The 21,959-nt window shown below is 52.8% G+C and overlaps 1 protein-coding gene and 2 long non-coding RNA genes across 3 annotated transcripts in view; 1 reads left to right on the forward strand and 2 right to left on the reverse strand.

Annotated features, from left to right (window-relative positions):
* The window catches only part of HIP1 (huntingtin interacting protein 1), a 152,942-nt gene that overhangs the window by 115,923 nt on the left and 15,060 nt on the right, over positions 1-21,959 (forward strand). The window contains 16 exon segments of the mRNA XM_043559835.1: positions 439-500; positions 4,986-5,126; positions 7,504-7,561; positions 11,024-11,099; positions 11,209-11,349; positions 11,689-11,786; positions 12,147-12,219; positions 12,889-13,072; positions 13,827-13,915; positions 14,288-14,404; positions 15,933-16,034; positions 16,280-16,423; positions 16,899-17,034; positions 18,787-18,873; positions 19,065-19,172; positions 19,255-19,388. Coding sequence (XP_043415770.1) covers positions 439-500; positions 4,986-5,126; positions 7,504-7,561; positions 11,024-11,099; positions 11,209-11,349; positions 11,689-11,786; positions 12,147-12,219; positions 12,889-13,072; positions 13,827-13,915; positions 14,288-14,404; positions 15,933-16,034; positions 16,280-16,423; positions 16,899-17,034; positions 18,787-18,873; positions 19,065-19,172; positions 19,255-19,388 — 1,750 coding nt within the window.
* Positions 6,532-9,783, reverse strand: LOC122471355. Its single transcript, XR_006294179.1, has 3 exons — positions 9,553-9,783; positions 7,453-7,569; positions 6,532-7,239 (listed from the first exon to the last, which is right to left on the reverse strand). It is a non-coding gene; the product is annotated as an uncharacterized LOC122471355 (long non-coding RNA).
* LOC122471354 lies at positions 9,793-10,740 on the reverse strand. The gene is made up of 2 exons (XR_006294178.1): positions 10,629-10,740; positions 9,793-10,140 (listed from the first exon to the last, which is right to left on the reverse strand). It is a non-coding gene; the product is annotated as an uncharacterized LOC122471354 (long non-coding RNA).

Here is a 21,959-nt window from a genome sequence, read left to right on the forward strand (position 1 = left end):
AAGCTCTTGTCAATGTTGCCACTTCTGGCTGGGGTCACACAGGGCCTGACGGCAGGGACAGTGGCTGGGGTGGGGCGACTTAGTGCCGGTGCCCCATCCAGAACCCTTCCAGTCTGTCCAGGGTTCACTTCTCAGTGTCCCCTTCTGCTCTCCCACCCCAGCATGGTACCTGCCCTTTCCCTCTGCCACTGTCACTGTGGAATTCACCCTGTTTGATCTTCAGATGGCCTTAAGACCCGTGTAGGCGGGGCTAGGGATTGGAGCTAGTGTGTGGGTCTGTGTGTGTCTGTGCGTGTGTGCATATGCTCGTGTATGCATGCATGCATGCAGGCAGGCATGCACATGTGCACCGGGGACAGAGACAGAAACACAGAGCGTGGGGAGGGAAGCCTTGGCCTTGGGCTATGGAGTATAAGCTCTCTTTCCTCTTGGGTCCAGTTTCCAGTTGACAGTGGAGATGTTTGACTACCTGGAGTGTGAACTTAACCTCTTCCAAACTGGTGAGTCTCTCGCTCCCGTCTGGCCTAGGCTCTTCTGAGAATTGCCTGATTCCAAACTTTGTTCCCGGCTTGGCCCAGCCTTCCTAGCCCCTCTCTCCCTACAAGTTGTACAGCACAGGCCAGGAAATGGGGATACCCACACGCTATCTCTGCTCTCTCCATCCCTAGTGCAAGGCAGGGCTGGAGCTCTTGGGTATTTTCAGAGTCAGTGATTTCATTTTGAGCAGAATGACCGTGCCCCCTACCCTGCCAGCTTCCCTCTAGAGGCCCAGGCCTCCAAGAGCCCAAAGACCAGTTTGGCCTCTTTGGTAACCTCTGGACTGTGGCCCCAGCACCGGTTGGTCCTTTGTCTGCTACTCAGCTGGGCCAGCACTCGGGACCGATTTCCGCTCAGGAAGAGGGGTTGCTGTGTGCTGTTTGGTCAGCAGCTGGGGTTGACCCGCTGGTCGAGTTGAGTTTTGGCCAAGTCCGTGTACGAAACCCCTTCCTACAAGCAAGGGGAGTTGGCCACACTTCCGGGCTCCCTTCGCCGAGAGTTCTGGTGCCTCCCGGCTGTCAGCCCCTCACACTTCCCTGACAAGAAATCAGGAAGGAAGCAATCCATTCCCTTCTCTCTGGTGTCCCCTCTTCCCCGCAGCCCCCCCCCCCCCCCCGCCCTCAGCATGGCTCCCCTTCCTTCCCGGGAAACAGAAGAGCCCGTTTTCTAAGATTCACCATGCACCACGACAAGTGTTCGGCTCCGTGAAAGAGTGGATTCCAAACTGCAGGCATTCGTGCACAAGCTTGGCGACCTTCTCAGCGCTTGGACGTGTGGGGCCCACTCCTGGGGTTCTGATTTCCTCAGGAAAAAAAACAGACACCCTCTCACCCTGAATTACAACTTCTTCCGCATGTTCATCTGCACAGGAGCCCGCAAATGGCCTGTTAACCAGCCAGCGCTGTACTGGGTCGGCAAACGCCTTCCTGCCTTGGCCAGTCAGTTCAGGGCAGGTTATGGTGAGAACAGCACCACACACAGTTGGAAACCGCGGTTTGTAGGAGAAATAAGACGCTTGGCCTGCTAGCCGCCTTCTCATACAAAAGTCAGTAGTTGAAACACAAAACAGAGTTCCCGCCCTAACGCGTTCCCAGCCAGGTAGGAGAAATGGTGCGGATGCGTTTTTTTGAATGCATCGGCAATGTTTGCACAAAAGTACACGAACAACTGTATGCTGTCGTGGCTGCCTTTCGGTTACTAGTGGTGGGTGGGGAGGTCCTATGTGGATAATTTAGAATTTGTCGACATTCAGCCTCGGAATGTGCTTAAATCTGAATGCAGGTAGGAGTGATATTGCAGGGATTATCATCCTTGGGGGAGTCCTGTCCAGAGCCTGCCACTCAGGTGACCCGAGGCCTCTTCCGGGCCTCCTCAGACCCACCTGCCGCTGCTGTAGGGGTTATGGGAGAGCAAGTCAACTGTTTGAGCCTCTGTGGGGGTCGCTTCCGGCCCTGACAGACTTGAGTAGGAGAGAGCAGAGCTGTGATAACACCGAGCAGAACTTGAGGCTGGGAAAACATGTATGCGATGCCAGCCGGTGCCCCACGCCAGGTGGCCAGCTCAGTCCCCCTTTTAGTCCCACATCCCATGATAACCTGGCTCTTTTTGTGTGCGTTGGTCGCTTGTATTATTACCACTGGACGCTGAGCCCCTCCTCAGAATCAGGAGCCGTGCCCCACTCATCTTTGAATTACGTCCCTTCTGTTCTAGCTCAGTGCCTAGGATACACAGCGGGAGCACAACAAAATTCAAGAATGCTTGCTTCAGATAAACAGCAGTGAGGAAAGGGCAAGGGAACAGAGTTGATAAAACGGTGCCAATATGCAGCCCAACGCAGTGGGATTATCTGGAGTGAATCGGCCACTTTGAGTTTTCTTTTTTTAATTTTTTAATTTTTTTTTTATGTTTATTTATTTTTGAGAGACAGAGACAGAGCATGAGTCAGGGAGGGGCAGAGAGAGAGAGGGAGACACAGACTCTGAAGCAGGCCCCAGGCTCTGAGCTGACAGCAGAGAGCCCGATGCGGGGCTCAATCCCACGAACCACGAGATCATGACCTGAGCTGAAGTCAGATGCTTAACCGACTGAGCCACCCAGGCGCCCCGCCACTTTGAGTTTTCTAGAGGGGAGCACAGATCTTGGCACAGATCCCTCCATGGCTAAATGTTGGTGGCTTTCTTGCTCCTGAGCAAGCACTGATTTGGAATCGAGAGCCCTCTATCTTTTCCATTCCCCATGCATCCTTAGTTTCCTAGGGCGTGCCATAAAAACCAAGAGGACTGGTATTGGAAGAAGTCCCTCCAGCTTCTGAGTCCTAGTCTGTGACCCTGCAGGGTTCCAACCGGTACCCTTAGAAAGGTGTCCCTGCTTTTCAGCTGTGGGAAACATGGGCCAGTAACAGTTAACGTTTATCTCCAATGCTTGCAATGGCTCTCAGAGTGTGATCCCTGGACCAGCCGCAGGAACAACTCCTGAGAACTTGTTAAAAACGCAAAACCCCCAGGTCCCACCCTAGACCTACTGAATCCGAATATCTGGGGGTGGGCCCAGCCCATCTGTGTTTTTCAGCCCCCCAGCCCCAGGTCTGCACTGTCCAATATGGTAACCACTAACCACGAGCGCCTGTTTAAATCGACTCTAATTAGGGGCGCCTGGGTGGCGCAGTCGGTTAAGCGTCCGACTTCAGCTCAGGTCACAATCTCGTGGTCCGTGAGGTCGGGCTCTGGGCTGATGGCTCGGAGCCTGGAGCCTGCTTCCGATTCTGTGTCTCCCTCTCTCTCTGCCCCTGCCCCGTTCATGCTCTGTCTCTCTCTGTCTCAAAAATAAATAAAACGTTAAAAAAAAATTTTTTTTAAAATCAACTCTAATTAAATACCAATCAAAAGTCAGGTGCTCCATTCCACTTTCCATATTTCAGGCCCTCGGTAGCCACATGTGGCTAACATATTGAACAGCTCCTACAGACACTTCCGTCGTCACAGAATTCTGTCGGACGGTATTTCCAGGTGATTCTGCTATATGAGAACCACTCAGCTGGGAAACACAGTTTTCAACCCTGGCTGTGTATTAGAATTACCTGGGGGGCTTTTGAGACCTACCAATGCCCCAACCCTACCCCAGAACAATTAAGACGGAATGGGAGGTAGGGCGGTTGCAGGCAAACATTAGCAGACGTTAAATTTCCCCTAAGTGATTCTGATCAACCTGAAAGCCAACTCCTTCAATAGGTACAAGACCTTTTGGAGGTATGTGCGCTTTGAACCGTCTGCATTTTACAGAAAAGCATCTGGAGGCACAGCGAGGTTGAGGAACTTGTCCGTGGTCACACTGCTCTAGATGTTACTGGATGCCAAGGGGCATTCCTGGAAGGAGGCAGGAATTCCTGGAAACCTGGAAACCTGGCCGCCTTGCAGTGACAGCTGCTTTTAATTTGTGTCAAAAAGAAAAACTGTCTTTTAATTAGAACTGTTGGGTTGTTTTTTCCTTTTTGTTTTTTGTTTTCAGCTGCCAGAATAAGCCAGTTAACGGGGATTAGCAGTCTGGGAAGCCAGAGTACAGCAGTTCTGGGCTTTCCCCCGGGGCAGTCCCACTCACTGATTTTTTTTCATTGCTGGCATATAGTGGAGTCTACGCAGGCGGTGGGCAGCCACTGTGGGAGGGAATTCGGCCCTGGCCACTGCTGTGCACGGAGGGTCCACAGCCAGGGGTCCGGTTACTTGATTTAAGAACAGGGGGGTAGGGGGGCGTCTGGGTGGCTCAGTCGGTTGAGCATCCGACTCTTGATTTTGGCTCAGGTCATGATCTCACGGTTTGTGAGATCGAGCCCCGTGTCAGGCTCTGCGCCGAAAGCATGGACCCTGCTTGGGATTCTATCTCCCTCCCTCTCTCTCTCTCTCTGCCCCTCCCCACCCTGCTCACACCATCCCTGTCTCTCAAAATAAACTTTAAAAAGAAGAACAAGGGGTAGGGGGCAGAGGGTAACATGGAGGGGTCTGTGGAGAGAGACACTAAGGGAATGACGTGCGGTCTGGAGCTCAGGAGAGTGGAGGGCAGTACTTCTGCTGGCCAGCCCCCCAAGGACCAACAGCAGCCTTCGATCCTGATGGTTCATCCTCGGCCCTCCCAGATTCTCCAGTTGTCCAGCCAGGGCTCCTGCGCATGTCCCCTTCTGGTGTCCCAAGACACTGTGGCAAACCACCAGGAAGCCAAGGCTGAGTTACTCCCTCCTTCGTGCTCTGATCAGTGTTTGATTATTTTCCCCTGCCTTCGAGGGACTCACCCTCCGGTTCCTCTGTTTTCCTCTCCCACAGGAGTGTTGTAAGGGGTAACCGCGCCAGATGACCCAGCGTGTGCACAGAGCAGGTCCTCGGTGTGTGTCTCCTGCCCCCTCCGAGAGGGTCACCTGCAGTTTCCTGCCCCTACCACCTGTCTCCCTTTCTATCTCCTAGTGTTCAATTCCCTGGACATGTCCCGCTCCGTCTCAGTGACGACAGCTGGGCAGTGCCGCCTGGCCCCGCTCATCCAGGTCATACTGGACTGCAGCCACCTGTATGATTACACTGTCAAGCTCCTCTTCAAGCTCCACTCCTGTGAGTACGCCCGGCCGGATCATCTCTGCGCGCTTGGGGCGGGAAAGGGGTCGCAGCCTGAGGCTCTCCCTAGAGAAATGCGGTCCCCTCAGCGCCCTTTCTCCTGCTGCTCTCAAAGGCCCTAGAGTTCCTGACCTTCTTTTTTTAATTTTTTTTTTAACGTTTATTTATTTTTGAGACAGAGAGAGAGAGCATGAACGGGGGAGGGGCAGAGAGAGAGGGAGACACAGAACCGGAAGCAGGCTCCAGGCTCTGAGCCATTAGCCCAGAGCCCGACGCGGGGCTCGAACTCACGGACCATGAGATCATGACCTGAGCCGAAGTTGGACGCTTAACCGACTGAGCCACCCAGGCGCCCCCGAGTTTCTGACCTTCTTAAGAGTGGAGACGAGCAGGGCACAAGTTTCGGTGTGCCCACTCACCATAGGGTTTCCTAGGACGGTCCTTTCCCTCTACCTCTGGCTTTATCGCACCTCCGTCCGTATGTGTTGTGTATCCTGGGACCCACACAAATGATGCCAGACCCGGCCTAGACCCACAGGAGCAGGGGCACAGTGGTTTCCAGAGCGTTACAAGTGGCATTTTGTGGGGAAATAAAAAAAATATAAAACAGAGCTGCTCTAGTAACCGGAGGGCCAGCCCCTACCCAGCCAGACACCCCTGGGATGCTTTCGTAGATTGTATTTTGGAAACTACTAGTCTCGTGGATGTTCTCATGCTTTCACGTGTGCTTCTCACATAAAACGGCGTGTGTGGGTCCTGCCCCTGCAAGGTCTGCGTTGGTCAGTCTGGTGGGTTAGGGGTCTTCGTTACTAAACCGTATCCCAGATGAAACTGATGTGGGTGGTTTCTGGGCCACCCTCGGAGGTGTTCACCACGAAGGATATACACATGCAGAGTGTATGGATGACGGAGAAACAACAAGAGTCGAGGCCTGAGTGGATACTAGCAAGGTTTTATGGCCCTGGAAGAGGGGACAGGATGAATTTTAGAAGGCAAGGACAAGGGATCACTCTAGAACTGTGGTCACTGACGAGATGCGGATCTGGTGATTTAGACGGGACGGGGAAAGCGACATTCAGTCTGGTTAGTCTGGGAACAGTGTGAGGAAGGGAGGTTGGAAATTCGACGTTCAAGCGTTAGGAAGGCGTCGAGGCAAGTGGACGCCCCTGGAGGGGCACAGGGTGGACTGAATGCCAAGAGAAGAGACGCAGTTGCCCCACAGAGTGTATACTTCTCTCAAAATGAATGTGTGATTTTAGAATAGTTTTAGATCTACAGAAAAGTTGTAAAGATAGTTCAGAAAGTGCCCCTATACCTTGAAGCCAGTTTCCTCTGTTGTTAAGATCTTACATGAGTATGGTACATTTGTCACACTTAGTGGACCAATATTGACACACGACTCTCAACTGAGGTCCAGATTTTATTCAGATTTCCCCAGTTTTTACCTAATGTGCCATCCAGGACGCCACATTACATTTAGTCTTTGTGTCCCCCTAGGCTCCTTCTTGGCCGTGACAGTGTCTCAGACTTGTGACCTTGACGGTTTAGGAGAGAATCGGTCAGACACTTGTAGAATGTTCCTCAATTTAAGTCTGTCCACTGTTTTTCTCACGACTGAGGCTAAGGGTTCTTGGGAGAGAGATCACGGAGGTACAGTGCCATCGTCATCCACCGTATATACTTGGCATTCTGAATTCTCACACATTTTGCATGTGCTCCCTATTTATAGCAAACATCACCTACCCAAAAATTACTAAAATGTAAATTTAAGGAATAAAGCAAGAACTGAAAAGATCGCTGAGCTGTGATCTGTAATTGAAGTACACAGAGTGACATAATCTGGGAGCAGAAAGGACCTCAGAGAGCCCGCTCTGTAGGGGCGGAGGCTGGCGCTTAGATGCTGCCACTCGTCCAGCATCGTGCAGTGGCAGGGCGGAACGAGCACCAGACTGAGATCCTGAGTGTTGTCCGCAATCTTTGCCTTTGCGCAGCCAACCTCTCAGGCAGGCTCTCTGGATCCCTTCCGTCCCGCAGCTTGGTCAGGTCAACCACGGTCGCTTCTGTGGTCAGGGACACAACTTCCAGCCCACTGTGCCCAGAATGGCTTGCACTCCGGGAGCAAACAGGAGGACAGATTTGAGGGACAAGCGCCCCCCACCCCGGGTTCCCTGCGGGTCCCTCTGGGCCCCTTGGTGTCCAATCCTGGGCCAGCTCTAGGCCAGGAATGCCCACCTCCCTCCTCCCCCCGCCCCCGCACCGGCAAGACTGGCCGCAAGCCCCAGGGTGGCTGGTCCCCTCCTTCCAGAGCCCCGCTGTGGCTCACCTGGTCCTCCTGTGGTCCTCTTCCCTCTCACTCTAGTCCAATATCTTCCAGGTCTCCCAGCTGACACCCTGCAAGGCCACCGGGACCGCTTCATGGAGCAGTTCTCGAAGTAAGTGGCTTATGGGAGAGAAATGAAGGCGAATCCAAAAACTGCTATAAAATCAATTAATCCCTGTAAGAGCACTTGCTTTATAACGATTGAGGATCTCCAGTATCTGAATGGCAAAGCAGTAAAGTGAGGGAAAGTAAGTAGGACAGCAGCAAACCTACCACTGGCTGGGGAAGCTCTCTGTTCTCTGATAAAACCCATACACACACGTAGAAGAAGGCGATTCCGTACATCCATTCATCACCTGCTGTATGCCCAGGGCTCCACCCTCTGTTTCCTCTTCTTACATTCTCCTACCGCGTAGGGTCTTACACCATGTACATGAAAAGCAACGCCCAGATATGTGTCTCTAGCAGGGCCTCGACTCCGAATTCCAGTCTCACATACCCAGTTGTCCGTCTGACATCCTACACCAAACTTACATCTCAAACTGAACTCTAGATCTTCCGCCCAAAGTGTTCTCCCCAGTCTTCTCTGTCTCAGTAAATGCTGCCGCATCCATTTGGGCCAGAGACCGGGAACTCCCCATTTTCCTCATCCCCATCCCCCACGTCCAGTCTACCAGTAGGTTCAGCTGATGCTCTGCAAATATATCTTGGTTCCAGTCATAGCTCCTATCTCTCTGGCTGCCATAGTTGTGTGCCAGGACCCTCCAATATGGCGGGCACGCTGAGTTTCCACTGGTGCCCCCTGCAATTCTGTCCTCCCTCAGCAGTTAGAACAACCGTGTGAAGACATCAGTCCCTTGCTCAAAACCTTCCGGTGGCTTCTGATTACACCGAGAATAAACTCCAAGCTCTTCTCCGTGGTCCCCAAGGCCCTGCTTGCCATCTCTCCAGGGCTTATGGGGTTTCAGCCACGCGGGGTCTTCTTGTTCCTGGAACCTACCCAGCACATTTCTCTGTCAGGGGCTTAGGGCTTGCCATTCCATCCCTGGGGATGTTCTCCCAGCCTGGCCAGCTCTGGATCATCTTCCATCACCTCCTCACAAAGGCATCTCTGGCATTAAATCTTTTAAGATTTTTATTTTATTTTATTTTATTTTATTTTATTTTATTTTTGAGAGAGAGAGAGTGCACGTGCACACAAGTTGGGGTGAGGGGCACAGGGGGAGAGAGAAAGAGAAAGAAAGAATCTGAAGCAGGTTCCACACCCAGCAGAGCCCAATGGTGGGGGGCTGGATCCCACGACCGTGAGATCATGACCTGAGCTGAAATCAAGAGTCTGACTCTTTTTTTTTTTTTAATTTTTTTTTAACATTTATTTATTTTTGAGACAGAGAGAGACAGAGCATGAATGGGGGAGGGCCAGAGAGAGAAGGAGACACAGAATCGGAAGCAGGCTCCAGGCTCTGAGCCATCAGCCCAGAGCCCGACGCGGGGCTCGAACTCACGGACCGCGAGATCGCGAGATCGTGACCTGAGCTGAAGTTGGACGCTCAACCGACTGAGCCACCCAGGCGCCCCAAGAGTCTGACTCTTAACCGACTGAGCCATCCAGCCCCCCCTTAAATCTTAAATCTCTTATTTAAGTTGGGTTTTCTTCACCTCCTGCTCCTCCAACCCCAACCCCGCCTCCCCATATTCGCCAGGCCAGTGCCTTGTTTCTTTCATGGTTCTTAGAACCAGCTTTATTTCTGCTTGACTACCCATTCTTACGTCCCTAGCTCCTGATACGTAGCAGCCAGTTACCCACAAATATTGGGATAAATTACTAAGCGAGGAAGCCAGGTGTCTTGTCTAGAAGAGGAAGAGATTATCCGACCGAGGGATAAATTATTCTGTGCATTTGGGCAAGATGATCACTGGTGAGGCGAGAAGTACAACTCAGCTTTCGTTACGTGTGCCCCCAGAAGAGGGGAACGAAGCACGAGAGAGAGGGAGAGAGAACCCAGGCGCCGAGAAGGGCACTGGGGCTCGGCACACTGTATTTGACCCTCTTGTTTTGCCTATTAATTTCTTCATCCCTGACAGTAGAGGAAAAATACCCACCAAATCCCAGGCTTCTCCTACTGGTTCCGAGCCACAGTCAGAGGACAAGTTCAGGGTTTTGCTCACCTCCCGGTTTCCTTATTCCATTTGAAAAGCCTCATATGTTTATTCTATAATAAGTGACTTATTAAATCCTAGGAGACAGGCCCTGGGGCTGATTTCCTGGAATGGTAAATTCCAGTAGCTTATGAAAGCAGTGCGGCCTATTACTGTTGGCTCCAGCCCAGAAAGAGGGGGATGTGTGGTCAGGTGATTTTATTTCCTTTAATGTTCTCCTAGCTTATAAAAACTTCTGCCGTGAGCAGCTGTCTCACTGTCTCCTCCGCACGGACCTGGCAGCTCCCAGAGGCCTCAGTGTCGACGACTTTGGGGAAAGCACCAATGACATCACAGGGGCAGTTGCAGCCTTGGGGTCAGAATGGCTGACGTGAGATCCCAGGGGTTTAGTTTATTGGGCTGAGCTGAAGGAGATTCTGAGAGAGGTTGCAGAGAGAGGGTGCTGAGACCCACGATGCTCTTTCCTCTCAGGAAATCTGTCTGGTGCCCTCTGCTTTCTGGGCCTTCCATGTTTCGATTGAAAACAGAGACCTGAAGACAAGAAAAAATATTTGGTTTCTTCACCCCCATATCCATCCAAGATTAGGACACAGTATAAATAGATTGCTTTCCTCCAATGAAGTCTTTCTTGATGAGTTAATGCCTCTGTGCATGTGGTACCCCTAGCTCAGCCGGGCCCAGGCTCTGCCCTCTAGAGGCTTCTAGTCTAACTGGGAGGTAACACACAGCTTTAAAGCAGGGTGAGTTAATTAAAAGGAGCTTTACCTTAGTTTTGGGGTTGTTGGGTTTTTTTTTTTTACTTTTTTTTTTAATGTTTATTTATTTTTGAGAGAGAGAGAGAGCACAAGCAGGGGAGGGGCAGAGGGAGAGAGACACAGAATCCAAAGCAGGGTCCAGGCTCTGAGCTTTCAGTCCAGAGCCCAACACGGGGCTCGAACCCATAAACCGTGAGATCATGACCTGAGCTGAAGTCGGACCCTTAACCAACTGAGCCACACAGGCACCCTGAGGAAATTTACCTTAGTAATTAAGTTCCCTTCCCTTTTCTTATGGTTAGGTGGTTTATCCTCAGAGAGAGTAAATTTATTGTCGTGTTATTCTAAGCCGAACATTCTTGGGAAGAGACATCAGCCAGACAACAGCGTAGATTCTGTGGTGATACAGATCTTGTTCTGGGATGATCCGCTCTTCCAGAGGATTCGGTCATTTGAATCCCTGTCTCCTGTGAGGACTGGCTACAAATGACCTTCCCCCTGCAGCATCATAATTGAAGCCCAGCGCCATGGAAGCCGTCTCCTTGACAGCCCACGCCTTTGGGCTGGGTGGGCAGCAGGAGACCTGGGTGGCTGCAGTGTCCCCAACCCGGGGCTGGGGAAGGCGCCCAGCACCCCTGAGGCCCTTCTCCACCCCCCAGGTTGAAAGATCTGTTCTACCGCTCAAGCAACCTCCAGTATTTCAAGCGGCTCATTCAGATCCCTCAGCTGCCGGAGGTAAGCGTGCCCGGCCCCCTGGCCGTGGGAGCTGCCGGGTCCAGGGTGCTCGTAGAGACCGGCAGGCCTGGTGGGTGACGCCGTTCGGGGGCGTGTCTTCCCTCTTCAGAACCCACCCAACTTCCTGCGAGCCTCTGCCCTGTCAGAACACATCAGCCCCGTGGTGGTCATCCCGGCCGAGGCCTCGTCCCCGGACAGCGAGCCAGTCTTGGAGAAGGATGACCTCGTTGACATGGATGCCTCACAGCAGGTGCGGAGCGCCTCACTAGAACCCGAGGGGGGCGGGGGTTGGAGCCCAGCAGGTGGCGTGCCCCAGGGGCGGCCCTTCCAGCTGCCCCATGCACACAGGGGAGAGGACGCGAGAGGCTCTGGCCAAGACCCTTTGACTGTAACCAAGATCAGCTGCCGTCTAACCCAAGTGCTAACCTAGACTGAGCCCCCTCCCCCCGCCCTGTGGTCCCCGGGAGGGACCACAAATGGATTTGAACCCAGTTAAGAAAGGGTCCTTTTTCACATGTCACTCACCTGACCCCTTCCCGGAAGTCTCTGGGTCTCTAACTTTGTCCTCCCTCCCTTTGGGTCACCACAGAACTTGTTCGACAACAAGTTTGATGACATCTTTGGCAGCTCCTTCAGCAGCGACCCCTTCAATTTCAACAGTCAGAACGGCGTGAACAAGGAGGAGAAGTGAGTGGGAGCTGGGCACAGCCCGCTGGTGCGGAAACTAGGTGGAGCCGGGAGCCGGCTTGCCACACCTGACCGGGGCGGGATGCTTCGTGACACGTGGGCCCCCTAGAGAAACGTCTTGACCCACAGCCCCGTGATCCCAGAGGGAAATCGAATGGGGCTGAAGTAACGGTGGGCCCATGAGTGTTAGGTTCAGGTCTGGGAACACTGAGGGTCTTAGCATATAATTTATGGGATCTCAAAGCACTTTCCCCACATTAACACCAGCTTTTAACTTCCTCCCCTGATCTCCCAGCTCGCATTTAAAAGGAAAGGGGTGGAGGCGCAGTGGAAGCAAACTTGTTCTCCTTCTGTTCCCAGGGATCACTTAATTGGTCAACTCTACAGAGACATCAGTGAGCTGAAGGCACAGCTAGAGAACTTGAAGACTGAGGTAGGACTCGAGCTCTGATCTGGTTCTGGGCTTCACCAGGACGGGACGTTTTCATACTAACTTCGCTTTGTGGAGACACTTGTCAGACCTCATTTGGGGGGGGGGGGGGGGAACTCATGAGTAGAAATGCCCAGACCAGACGGACCTGGTCCTCTCGTGGTCTTGGTGGCACTGTGTTTCCACTCTTCCTACCTCAAGAATGGCATCTAGGCCAAGCCCAGCGTCCCCGTGGTGCTTGGAGAGAAAGACCTGTTCTCTTCCCATGGCGATCAGAAGGTTTGATTTGTAACTCTGGTGGCTGTTTGCAGAGGCCGGGGCAGTGAATAGGCCCGCCCCTCAGGCCCACGGCCGGTCGGAGGCTTCATTCACTGGGACAGGCACACATCGCCTCCTCCCTCAGGCCAGCTCGCCCACAACTGCTCCTAGGCCCCTAACAGGATCAGAGCTCCCCTGCTGTCACCCCGTGTTTGGCTGGGGGGCTTAGAATGAGCAAAACCCTCAATTCCCGTGAGGCCACGGGAGTGGGTTTGTTAGGCAAACTCGGGTGCTTTATTGGATCAGCGCTGGAAACCCTGGAGGACCCGCTTCTCCCGCCCAGCCCAGCCCAGCCCAGCCCAGCCGACCCCAGCGGTGCAGCCATGGGGCTCATTGGCTGAGTTCATCCCACAGAGCCAGCGGGCGGTGCTACAGCTGAAGGGCCGGGTCAGCGAGCTGGAGGCCGAGCTGGCAGAGCAGCGGCACCTGCGGCAGCAGGCGGTCGACGACAGCGAGTTCCTCCGCACGGAACTGGATGAGCTCAAGAAGAAGCGAGAAGACACGGAGAAGGCCCAGCGGAGCCTGACAGAGATAGAAAGTGAGTCTGTCGGGCTGGGGCTGAGGGTGGGGGCCGCAGGGTCAGGCCAGGCTCACAGGGAGGACGGGGCTGGGTGGCAGAGCCCCAGGTGATGCATCTGTCCAGAAGAGCTCCCAGGAAGGACTCTCGTGTTGCCAGTCTGAGGCGGGCAGGTTAGGGCCCAGCAGGTAGAGAGCCCCACGTGCCACACTGCTCGGAATGCCGGGACGGGAACCAGGAGGTGACGGTGGGGTGTCCAAAGGAGAGACAGCCTGAGAAAAACTTGCCATAAAAGCCAAAAACACTGATGAAGCAAGTACCGTGTGTGTGAATGCCCAGGAGGCTCGAATCAGTGCAGCCATCAGAATCAGGTAGATTTTTTTTTTTTTTTTTGAGAAGGAGAGAGAGCGAGCGTGCATGCACAAGCAGGGGTGGGGCAGAGTGAGAGAGGGAGACACAGAACCGGAAGCAGGCTCTGAGCTGTTAGCCCAGAACCCGACGCAGGGTTCGAACCCACAAACCGCGAGATCGTGACCTGAGCCGGTGTCGGACGCTTAACCGACTGAGCCACCCAGGCGCCCCACGAGTCAGGTGGATTCTTTTTTAAAGACCACTTCCCAGAGGAGTTTATTTCAGTAGGACTTCCCAGGGAGCAGAAGGTGCATGCATTTGCAAAAAGAAAGGAGGATGTTCTAGGGACTCTGGCGTGTTGGAAGGAAGGCACGGGGTCCCCCAGCAGGGATCCACTGCTCACCTTGGCCCCCTGACAAAACAGGGAGAGCCCAGGCCAATGAACAGCGGTACAGCAAGCTAAAGGAAAAGTACAGTGAGCTGGTGCAAAACCACGCCGACCTGCTACGGAAGGTAGGACCCTCCACCCGCCTCTTGCCCCGCGGCCTGGGCAGTCCCCACGCCACTCCCGCGCCTGCATCAATTCTGAGGGGCTCACCGTCGTTTCTTGGAACCACAGCTCTTCAGGCTTCCTTGCCTCCCACGCCTTGAGCCCCCCCACCTTTGATGCCAGCCCCGAAGGGTTTGTCCCACGTTCTTGTTATTCTTCTTTTAAATACTTAAGCGTTGAGTATCCAAAGATGACAGCTTCATTCTGGCTTCTCTCCAGGTAGAAAAGGGATTACTGTGTCCAATAGCCTGAATGCTGTCATTTGTTCTCGAAGGGAGATGTTGTCCCCGAGATGTTAACGCCTGAGATAAGCCCACTGTTCTTTTCTCATCCAGAACGCCGAGGTGACCAAGCAGGTGTCCGTGGCCAGACAAGCCCAGGCGGATTTGGAACGAGAGAAAAAAGAGCTGGAAGACTCTTTCCAGCGCATAAGTGACCAGGCCCAGCGGAAGGTGAGGGGGGAGAAGTCGGGGGGGGGGGGGCAAGGGAGGGGTCTGCCCGAGTTGGAGGTGGGCCTGGGGCACTAGGCCAGTGGAAAGACTGCTCCATGGACAGCAGAAGTGGGTTAGAGCCCTACAAGTGTACTACAAGAGGCGTGAGGCAGGGACATGGTGTCCGATGCACAAGGGATTAGAGGCACGGAGCGACGAAGGGGGTCCAGCTGAGTAGGTACATCAGCAAAGGCTTGTCCAGGGTGAGTCCGGGAGGGTTGAGAGAAGTGAAAGCACCTGGGTGTCAGAGAGACTTGTGGCCAGGAGAACACCCATGAGTTGGGGGGTGGGTGGCCGTAAGAGATGTCAGATGGGGGTGCCTGGGTGGCTCAGTCAGTCAAGCGTCTGACTTCAGCTCAGGTCATGATCTCGCTGTCCATGGGTTCGAGCCCTGCGTCAGGCTCTTTGCAGACAGCACAGAATCTGGAGCCTGCTTTGGATTCTGTGTCTCCCTCTCTCTCTTCCCCTCCCCTACTCGCATTCTATCTCTCTGTCAAAAATAAGATAAACATTTTAAAAAATTTAAAAAGAGGGGTGCCTGGGTGGCTCAGTCAGTTGAGCGTCCGACTTCGGCTCAGGTCACGATCTCGCGGTTTGTGAGTTCGAGCCCCACATCGGGCTCTGTGCTGACAGCTCAGAGCCTGGGGCCTGCTTCAGATTCTGTGTCTCTCTCTCTGCCCTTCCCCACTCACACCCTGTCTCTCTCTCCTTCAAAAATAAATAAACATTAAAAAAATTTTTTTAAATTATTTTAAAAAGGAAAAGGATAGTGCCTTTCACTTTTCTGTGACCCAGAGTAGGAAGTAAAATTTCACCAAGCCGTGCTCAGCCTTACCGTGTGGATGCGTGTGGTTATATTTTTTGCTTTGTTTATTTCCTTTTTTAAAATGTTAGCTGTAAATTCTCATGGGTTGCAACGGGCTCTTCAGAAAATACCACTCAGAAAAGACATTTTTAAAGAAGGGAATTGTTTCCAGATGGTAAGATGCAGCAACATATCAGGCGTTGGGGTGGCTGAATTAACAATCCGGTTCTGTATCAGTAATGCTTCTATTTAAATAATAAGAAAGAACACCTTCTATGTGTAAGAAAAAAGAACCAGTTCTACTTTAATTAGTATCATAAGCCGAAGCGTGACATTTAGGAAATGTCCCTAAAACTCCCGTCTTTGATATTCCACTTAGCCAGAAGACTCGTCACTATACTCTGGGTTCCCACCTCCTCCCGCCCACTTTTGGGCGCATCCAATCTTGCCTCCAACAGAGCACACAAATCTCCCATTGATAGCTTGGGGCTTGCTTTTGAGATTTTGTTTTTAAGGAATCCCTACGCCCAACGTGGACCTCCAACTCACCACCCAGAGATTAAGAGTTGCATGCTCTATCTACCGAGCCAGCCAGGCACCCCAGTAGCTTGGGGATTTTTACAGGTGTTTCTCCCTTGCAACCAGCACCTTGATCAGAGTGCCCCTGCGTTTCTTCTCTTTCAGACTCAAGAACAGACCGAAGTACTGGACAACTTGAAGCAAGAACTTGCCACCAGCAAACAGGAACTCCAGATTGTCCAAAACAGCCTGGAAACTTCTGCCCAGGCGAGCATCACCTCCCTTCTCTCCCTTATTCTTCCCCTCTGGCTTGGGCACTGCCGTCACCCGGCGGCCAGCTGCATCCAGCAGCTGGCCAAGCTGGTCCCAGCCGTGCTCTGTGTGTGATTGGGGAGGGTGAAGGTGGCGGCTTAGAGATACCACCTGCTGTTCCGTGTGGCCTGCTGGTGGGTCTGGACTCCTGGGAAGCGGACGGTTTGATTCTCCCTCTTCCCACGTGGCCGACATTGCAGGCAGAAGCCAAATGGGCGGCACAGCTCTCGGAGCTAGAGAAGGAGAGGAGCGGCTTGGTGCACGCTGTGGCCCTCCGGGAGGAGGAATTATCTGCTCTTCAGGAACAGCTGGAACTCGCCCAGCGGGAACTATCCAGCACACAGGCAAGTAACAGACGCCTGCTGGGTGCCCGGGTCCGAGCCGTGGGCCTCGGTGATGTATCCATGGAGGCGGGGAGCTGGGGACGGTCGGTGAAAACCGTCTGGGGCCTCTGGGCTGATCGTGAAGGCATTCTGTGGGCACGGCACTGCACACCGGCGTGCTCTGCATCACCCCCAGAGCAGATGAGGGACAGCCAAGCTCCCTGTCTTCACAAGAGAAGCACTGTGCGTGGTACTCCCCCCAGGCGCGGAGAATGGGTTATAGGAGGTCCATCCCCATAGCTTCCTGTGTTGCACCCCTGCGCACGCCTGTGGACCAAGGGAAAGGGTCGTTCTCTGTGGCAGGCGAACTGGCTTGGGCCTCCTTAGCCACAACTTGAGTTAAGATGCCGGAATCCCAGCTGCATCAAGATGGCTGCTGTTCGAAGGCTCTTGACGGGGTCTGTGTCAGATTCTCACCTCCCTGGACCATTTCTAGGAATCAGTGTGCCAGCTCGCCAAGGACCAACGCAAAATGCTTCTGGTGGAGACCAGGAAGGCTGCGGAGCGGGTGATACAAGAGGCCCTGCGGCAGCTGGAGGAGCCCCCTCTGATCAGCTGTGCCGGATCTGCAGGTATGTCCCCCTGTCCTGGTTGCACACGTGAATCCTTAAAGCCCGTTGCCGTTGGGTGTTGACATTGAACCCCAGCGAACTGAGAGCGGGGGTCCTCGGCCTGCTGCCTGTCAGAGTCGCCTGGTGATGACCAGTCCCCACTCTAAGATCAGTTCAGCCGGAAGCCGTGTGGCCCAGGGCCTCAGTGGTAGTACTTTCTGAAGCCCCCAGTTGTGATAAGGACAGCTCTGTGCAGTGGGTCACGCTAACGAAACTCTCCCTGGGAGCAGAGCCCTGATGACGACTCTAAGCGTCAGGGGGTGGAGGAGCAGACGGCCTTGCGTCTCTGAACAGAAAAACGTGGTCTGAATGAAGAGGTGGTTGCTCAGGAGCTTCAAGCCCACACGGGGAGCACCATGATGTATGGCGGGGCAGAAACAATGAGAATACGCATGCAGTCGCAGGCTATGAACGGGGCCCGCTCTGCAAGGTCAAGAGTCCTAAGGGCATGCTGATTGGGCAGCAGTCGGAACTGGAGAAGCCCACCGGATGAGAGGAGGGCCAGGGGCGCCTGGGTGGCTCAGTCGGTTAAGCATCCGACTTCGGCTCAGGTCATGATCTCACGGTTTGTGAGTTCGAGCCCCACATCAGGTTCTCTGCTGTCAGCACAGAGCCCGCTTTGTATCCACCGCCCCCGCCCTCAAAAATAAACATAAAAAAAAAAAAAAAAGATGTAAAAAAGAGAGGAGGGCCTTCATGCACAGTAGGTAGCAGAGCATCCAGGCCCAGGACATTGGTGACGTCATGTGTAGTTGCTGGCGAAGTAACGAGAGGACCCACTGAGAACAAAGGCGGATGGAAGGGAACAGCTGATAGTTGATTTTCATTGTCGAATAGAAACGTCTCCATTCGGTGACGTGTACAGCCAGGACTGTCCTATCTTATTCGCCAGGGAAGCCATCTGTAATGGCTTCCATTACGGCAGCCCCGAATGAAGGAGCACACAGTGCCCCGCCAACCGGGAAAATGCCAGGAAATGGGGCAGCCATGGGCAGGTTCTGAGAAGAGACTTCATGAGCCGGGGGTTTGACAGAAGAGGACAGACTTGAGCCAGTGGAGGGGCAGAAACGTGGGCATTGTAAGCGCTTCACATACCTCGGCCCAGCGAATCCTCACGATGGCGCCGTGAGGTGGTGCCGTTACTCCGTCTTCAGATGAGGAAGCTGGCACGGACGGCCTGAGAGCATAGCCAGTGGCGGTGGGGCCCGGAGCCACACCGATGCAGTGTGACCTGAGCGCCCACATATTAACTCCTAGGGGACACGGTCTCTGTGGACCAGGGCACAGAGGCACAGAGTGGGGACGGCTGTGTTGCGTGCACAGCATGAGCCTAGATTCGCCTCACGGAGCCAGGGGTCTGGGCTCGGGAGTGATGAGAGTCCAAGGGCCTTGAAAGACTTAACAGGAAGGCCTGGATTTGATTCGGCGGCAGTAATGAGAAGTGAGAGGCTGATTCTCGGCTGCTGCCGTGGTTGCCCTGGTTCTTGGCTCAGGGACCAGATGGGCTCAGAAGAACAGCTTTTGAAGCTGCATTAAGAGAGTCGTGTACCTGCAGAGTCAACCATCTCCGCCCCCACCCCCCATCTTAGGGCACCCCCCGCAGGGCTGAGGCCACTTGCTAGGCAGGCTCATCCACTGGGTGGCTTGACCTCACGGGGAGAAAGTGACTCCAACACCCGTGGCTCTGACTCTGCCCCGTCTCCCCTCTCACAGATCACCTTCTCTCCAAGGTCAAGTCTGTTTCCAGCTGCATTGAGCAACTGGAAAAAAGCTGGAGCCAGTATCTGGCCTGCCCGGAAGGTAAGAAGGGCGAAGGATGGGGTCTGTCGCTAGTGACGGCTGGGCAGAGTTCAGAAACGCTTGTCTGCGGAAATAACAACCAGGCCCTATGCTCCAAGAAAGGGGTGCATATAACTTGTCAAGCAGGGAAGGAGGTAGGGCGGTAACGGCTCGTGAACAGTGCTGAGAAACCTCCTTTACACTCCTGGCAGATATCAGTGAGCTTCTCCGCTCGGTAACCCTCCTGGCCCACCTGACCAGTGACACCGTGGCTGATGTTAGCACCACCTGCCTTCGAGCCCCACCGGAGCCTGCTGACTGTGAGTACTGGGGCTGGGGGGGCCAGTCTTATAAGCAGGGGGAGCGGAGGACTCAAAAGTTTTGGTTGTCTTACGTCTCCAGCACTGACCGAGGCCTGCAAACAGTTTGGCAAGGAAACCCTCACGTATCTGGCTTTCCTGGGGGAAGAAGGAATGCTTGAGAATGACAGCACAGCCATGAAGAGCTGCCTCAGTAAGATCTCCGCCATTGGCGAGGTAGGACCAGTGTCTCAACCGGGGGGAGTTACGATGGTTCTTGGGTGAGTGCCGGTGATGGCCCAGGGAGTCAGCGATGTCCGAAGCCAGTTCTTTCTGGCTTCCCACTTGACTCCAGAAAGTGAGAGTTGGGGCACCTGGGTGGCTCAGTAGGTTAAGCGTCCGTCTTCAGCTCAGGTCATGACCTCACAGTTTGTGAGTTTGGGCTCCGTGTCAGACTCTGTGCTGACAGCTCGGAGCCTGGAGCCTGCTTTGGGTTCTCTGTCTCCCTCTCTCTCTGCCCACTCCCCGACTTGTGCTCTGTCTCTCCAAAATAAACAATGAGGAAAGAAAGAAAGAAAGAAAAGAAAGAAAGAAAGAAAGAAAGAAAGAAAGAAAGAAAGAAAGAAAGAAAGAAAGAAAGAAAGAAAGAGGGAGGGAGGGAGGAAGAAAGAGAGAGAGAGAGAGAGAGATGACACTGAAAAATCTGACCCTCTGCCCAATTTTCCAGTCATATTTCATTCATCGCCTATGAGTTGAGAACCTACTGTGTGTTCATCGCTATGCTAAACAATATCAAAAAAGAATAAGCATAGTTTCTCTGTTTTCAAGGATTTGTGTCTGGTTGGGCAGGTAACACCTAACATGGAGATAGCAGGATATTTATTGATTTAATAAAGATGTAGTGAGCATGTCATGTGTAGTGGGAATTGTGGTAGATGCAGTTGTACGGAGACAAGCCATCGTCTCTCTGGGAAAGAAAAATAAGGAAATCATCCATTTTGATACAGTGGGACAAGAGCAGTAATCAAGTCTGTTTTAAGAGTTCAGTACAAGGCCGCATTTACTTAATTCCAAAAATGTGTCATGATATCAATTCCAGGGAGGGAAGAGATCAGGGCCAGAGTTCAGATTTTCGTCATCCCTCAGCGGAACTCTTAAAACAGGCTTGTGGTTAGTTTTTCTGCCTCTGGTCTCTTTTTCCTCTGATCTCTTCCAAAAACAAAGATCGTTGGATGACAAAAATCAAATCACGTAAGGTGACATGCAAGGACCGTCACAGTCTGGCCCTTATTCATTTTTCTGGGTCCCTCTCCCCCTTTTCCGCCTTCACCTTACCGTGTTGGTGGCTAGTGCCACGGGGTACCTGCCTGCCTGTCTCTTGCCCCCATGAGTCTTCAAAGGTAGAGCCCGTAGCCTTTTTCCATTGTCCCTTGGTCCCTGGCATGATATCTGGCAGGTGGTTTACACCCAGTGAATGTTTAACTAATTGAATATGCACATGGAGAGAGCAAAGCAGTTACAAAGATCGGATGGAGAGGAAGGTTCGTACTGGGGAGAAGTGGGATGACGAGGTAGAGATCCGTGAAGGTCTGGATGACGGAAGACTGGATAACGGTGAATTGCTAACCCTTCTTTCAATAGAATGACATGATCCTGGTGGTATTTTAGTATTATTGAATTCCTGATGGCGGCCAAGAGCATTGCCACCGTCTGCCTTTTGCTGGAGACAGAGCATCTTCTCCCGTGCTGTGCAGAACTCAGTGTCAGTATACACACACACAAGCCTGTAGGACACCGTGAGGTGAGGAAATAAGAATCGAGTTAATTTAAAAAAGCAAAGTGTGAGAGCAAGATCCCGGGCAGGTTTCCTTTCTGGCAGTAAGACTGACCAAATATTTAGAAGCTCTTCCTGGCACAAGACATGGAAAAAGCTAAATAAAATTGGAGGGGGGTGGGGGGGAGGATGTTAATTGAATCTGAACTGGCCAAAAACTAAGGAAATTCTCAGAATCAGAAACCAAGAGGACGCAGGAACTGGTGTTTGTCCATCTCTTGACCTAGAGCTTGGATTTTAATGGGCCACGCATACAGAGGAGACTAAAAAACAAAACGTAGGCCCGAGTAAGGTAAAAGTGTGGAATGCAGAGACTTCCTCCCCAAAGCAGAACTCCAAAAGGTCACACCCCAAGGAAGTGGGGGGGGGGGGGGGAAGCCTACTCTGTTGGAGAGATCTTGTCTCAACCTCAGTTGTAGGGGGAGGAGGAAACACGGCTGCCTAGGGAATTTCTAACTACAAGCCACCTTTCTATGGTTTCAGGGTCCAAATCTCCTACTACCTGTGTGACCTGAAAAAACCCAAAGAGAAAATCAAATATAGGGCGCCTGTTACACGTCGGTTACGTGTCTGACTTCATCTCAGGTCATGATCTCACAGTTTGTGAGTTTGAGGCTGGAGCCTGCTTTGGCTTCTGTGTCTCCCGCTCTCTCTGCCCCTCCCCGTTCATGCTCTGTCTCTCAAAAATAAATTAAAAAAAAATTTTTTTTAATTTTTTAATTAAAAAAAAAAAGAAAGAAAACTAAATGTAAAGTAGTCAGGTTTTTAGGAGCCCAAGTACCTGGTGGAAGCAGATCCAAACGGTCTCTGAAGGAATATACTTTGAACCTAAATCCCAAAGAACTTTCACAGAGTCCCAATGCACATCAGTTCACCATGAGTGTGTTTGACGTGTTCCAGAACGTTTTCTTTTTTAAGTTTATTTAGTTTTGAGAGAGAGAGAGCATGAGCAGGAGAGGGGCAGAGAGAGAGGG

This window comes from Prionailurus bengalensis, chromosome E3, assembly GCF_016509475.1.
Source record: "Prionailurus bengalensis isolate Pbe53 chromosome E3, Fcat_Pben_1.1_paternal_pri, whole genome shotgun sequence".
NCBI lineage: Eukaryota > Metazoa > Chordata > Mammalia > Carnivora > Felidae > Prionailurus > Prionailurus bengalensis.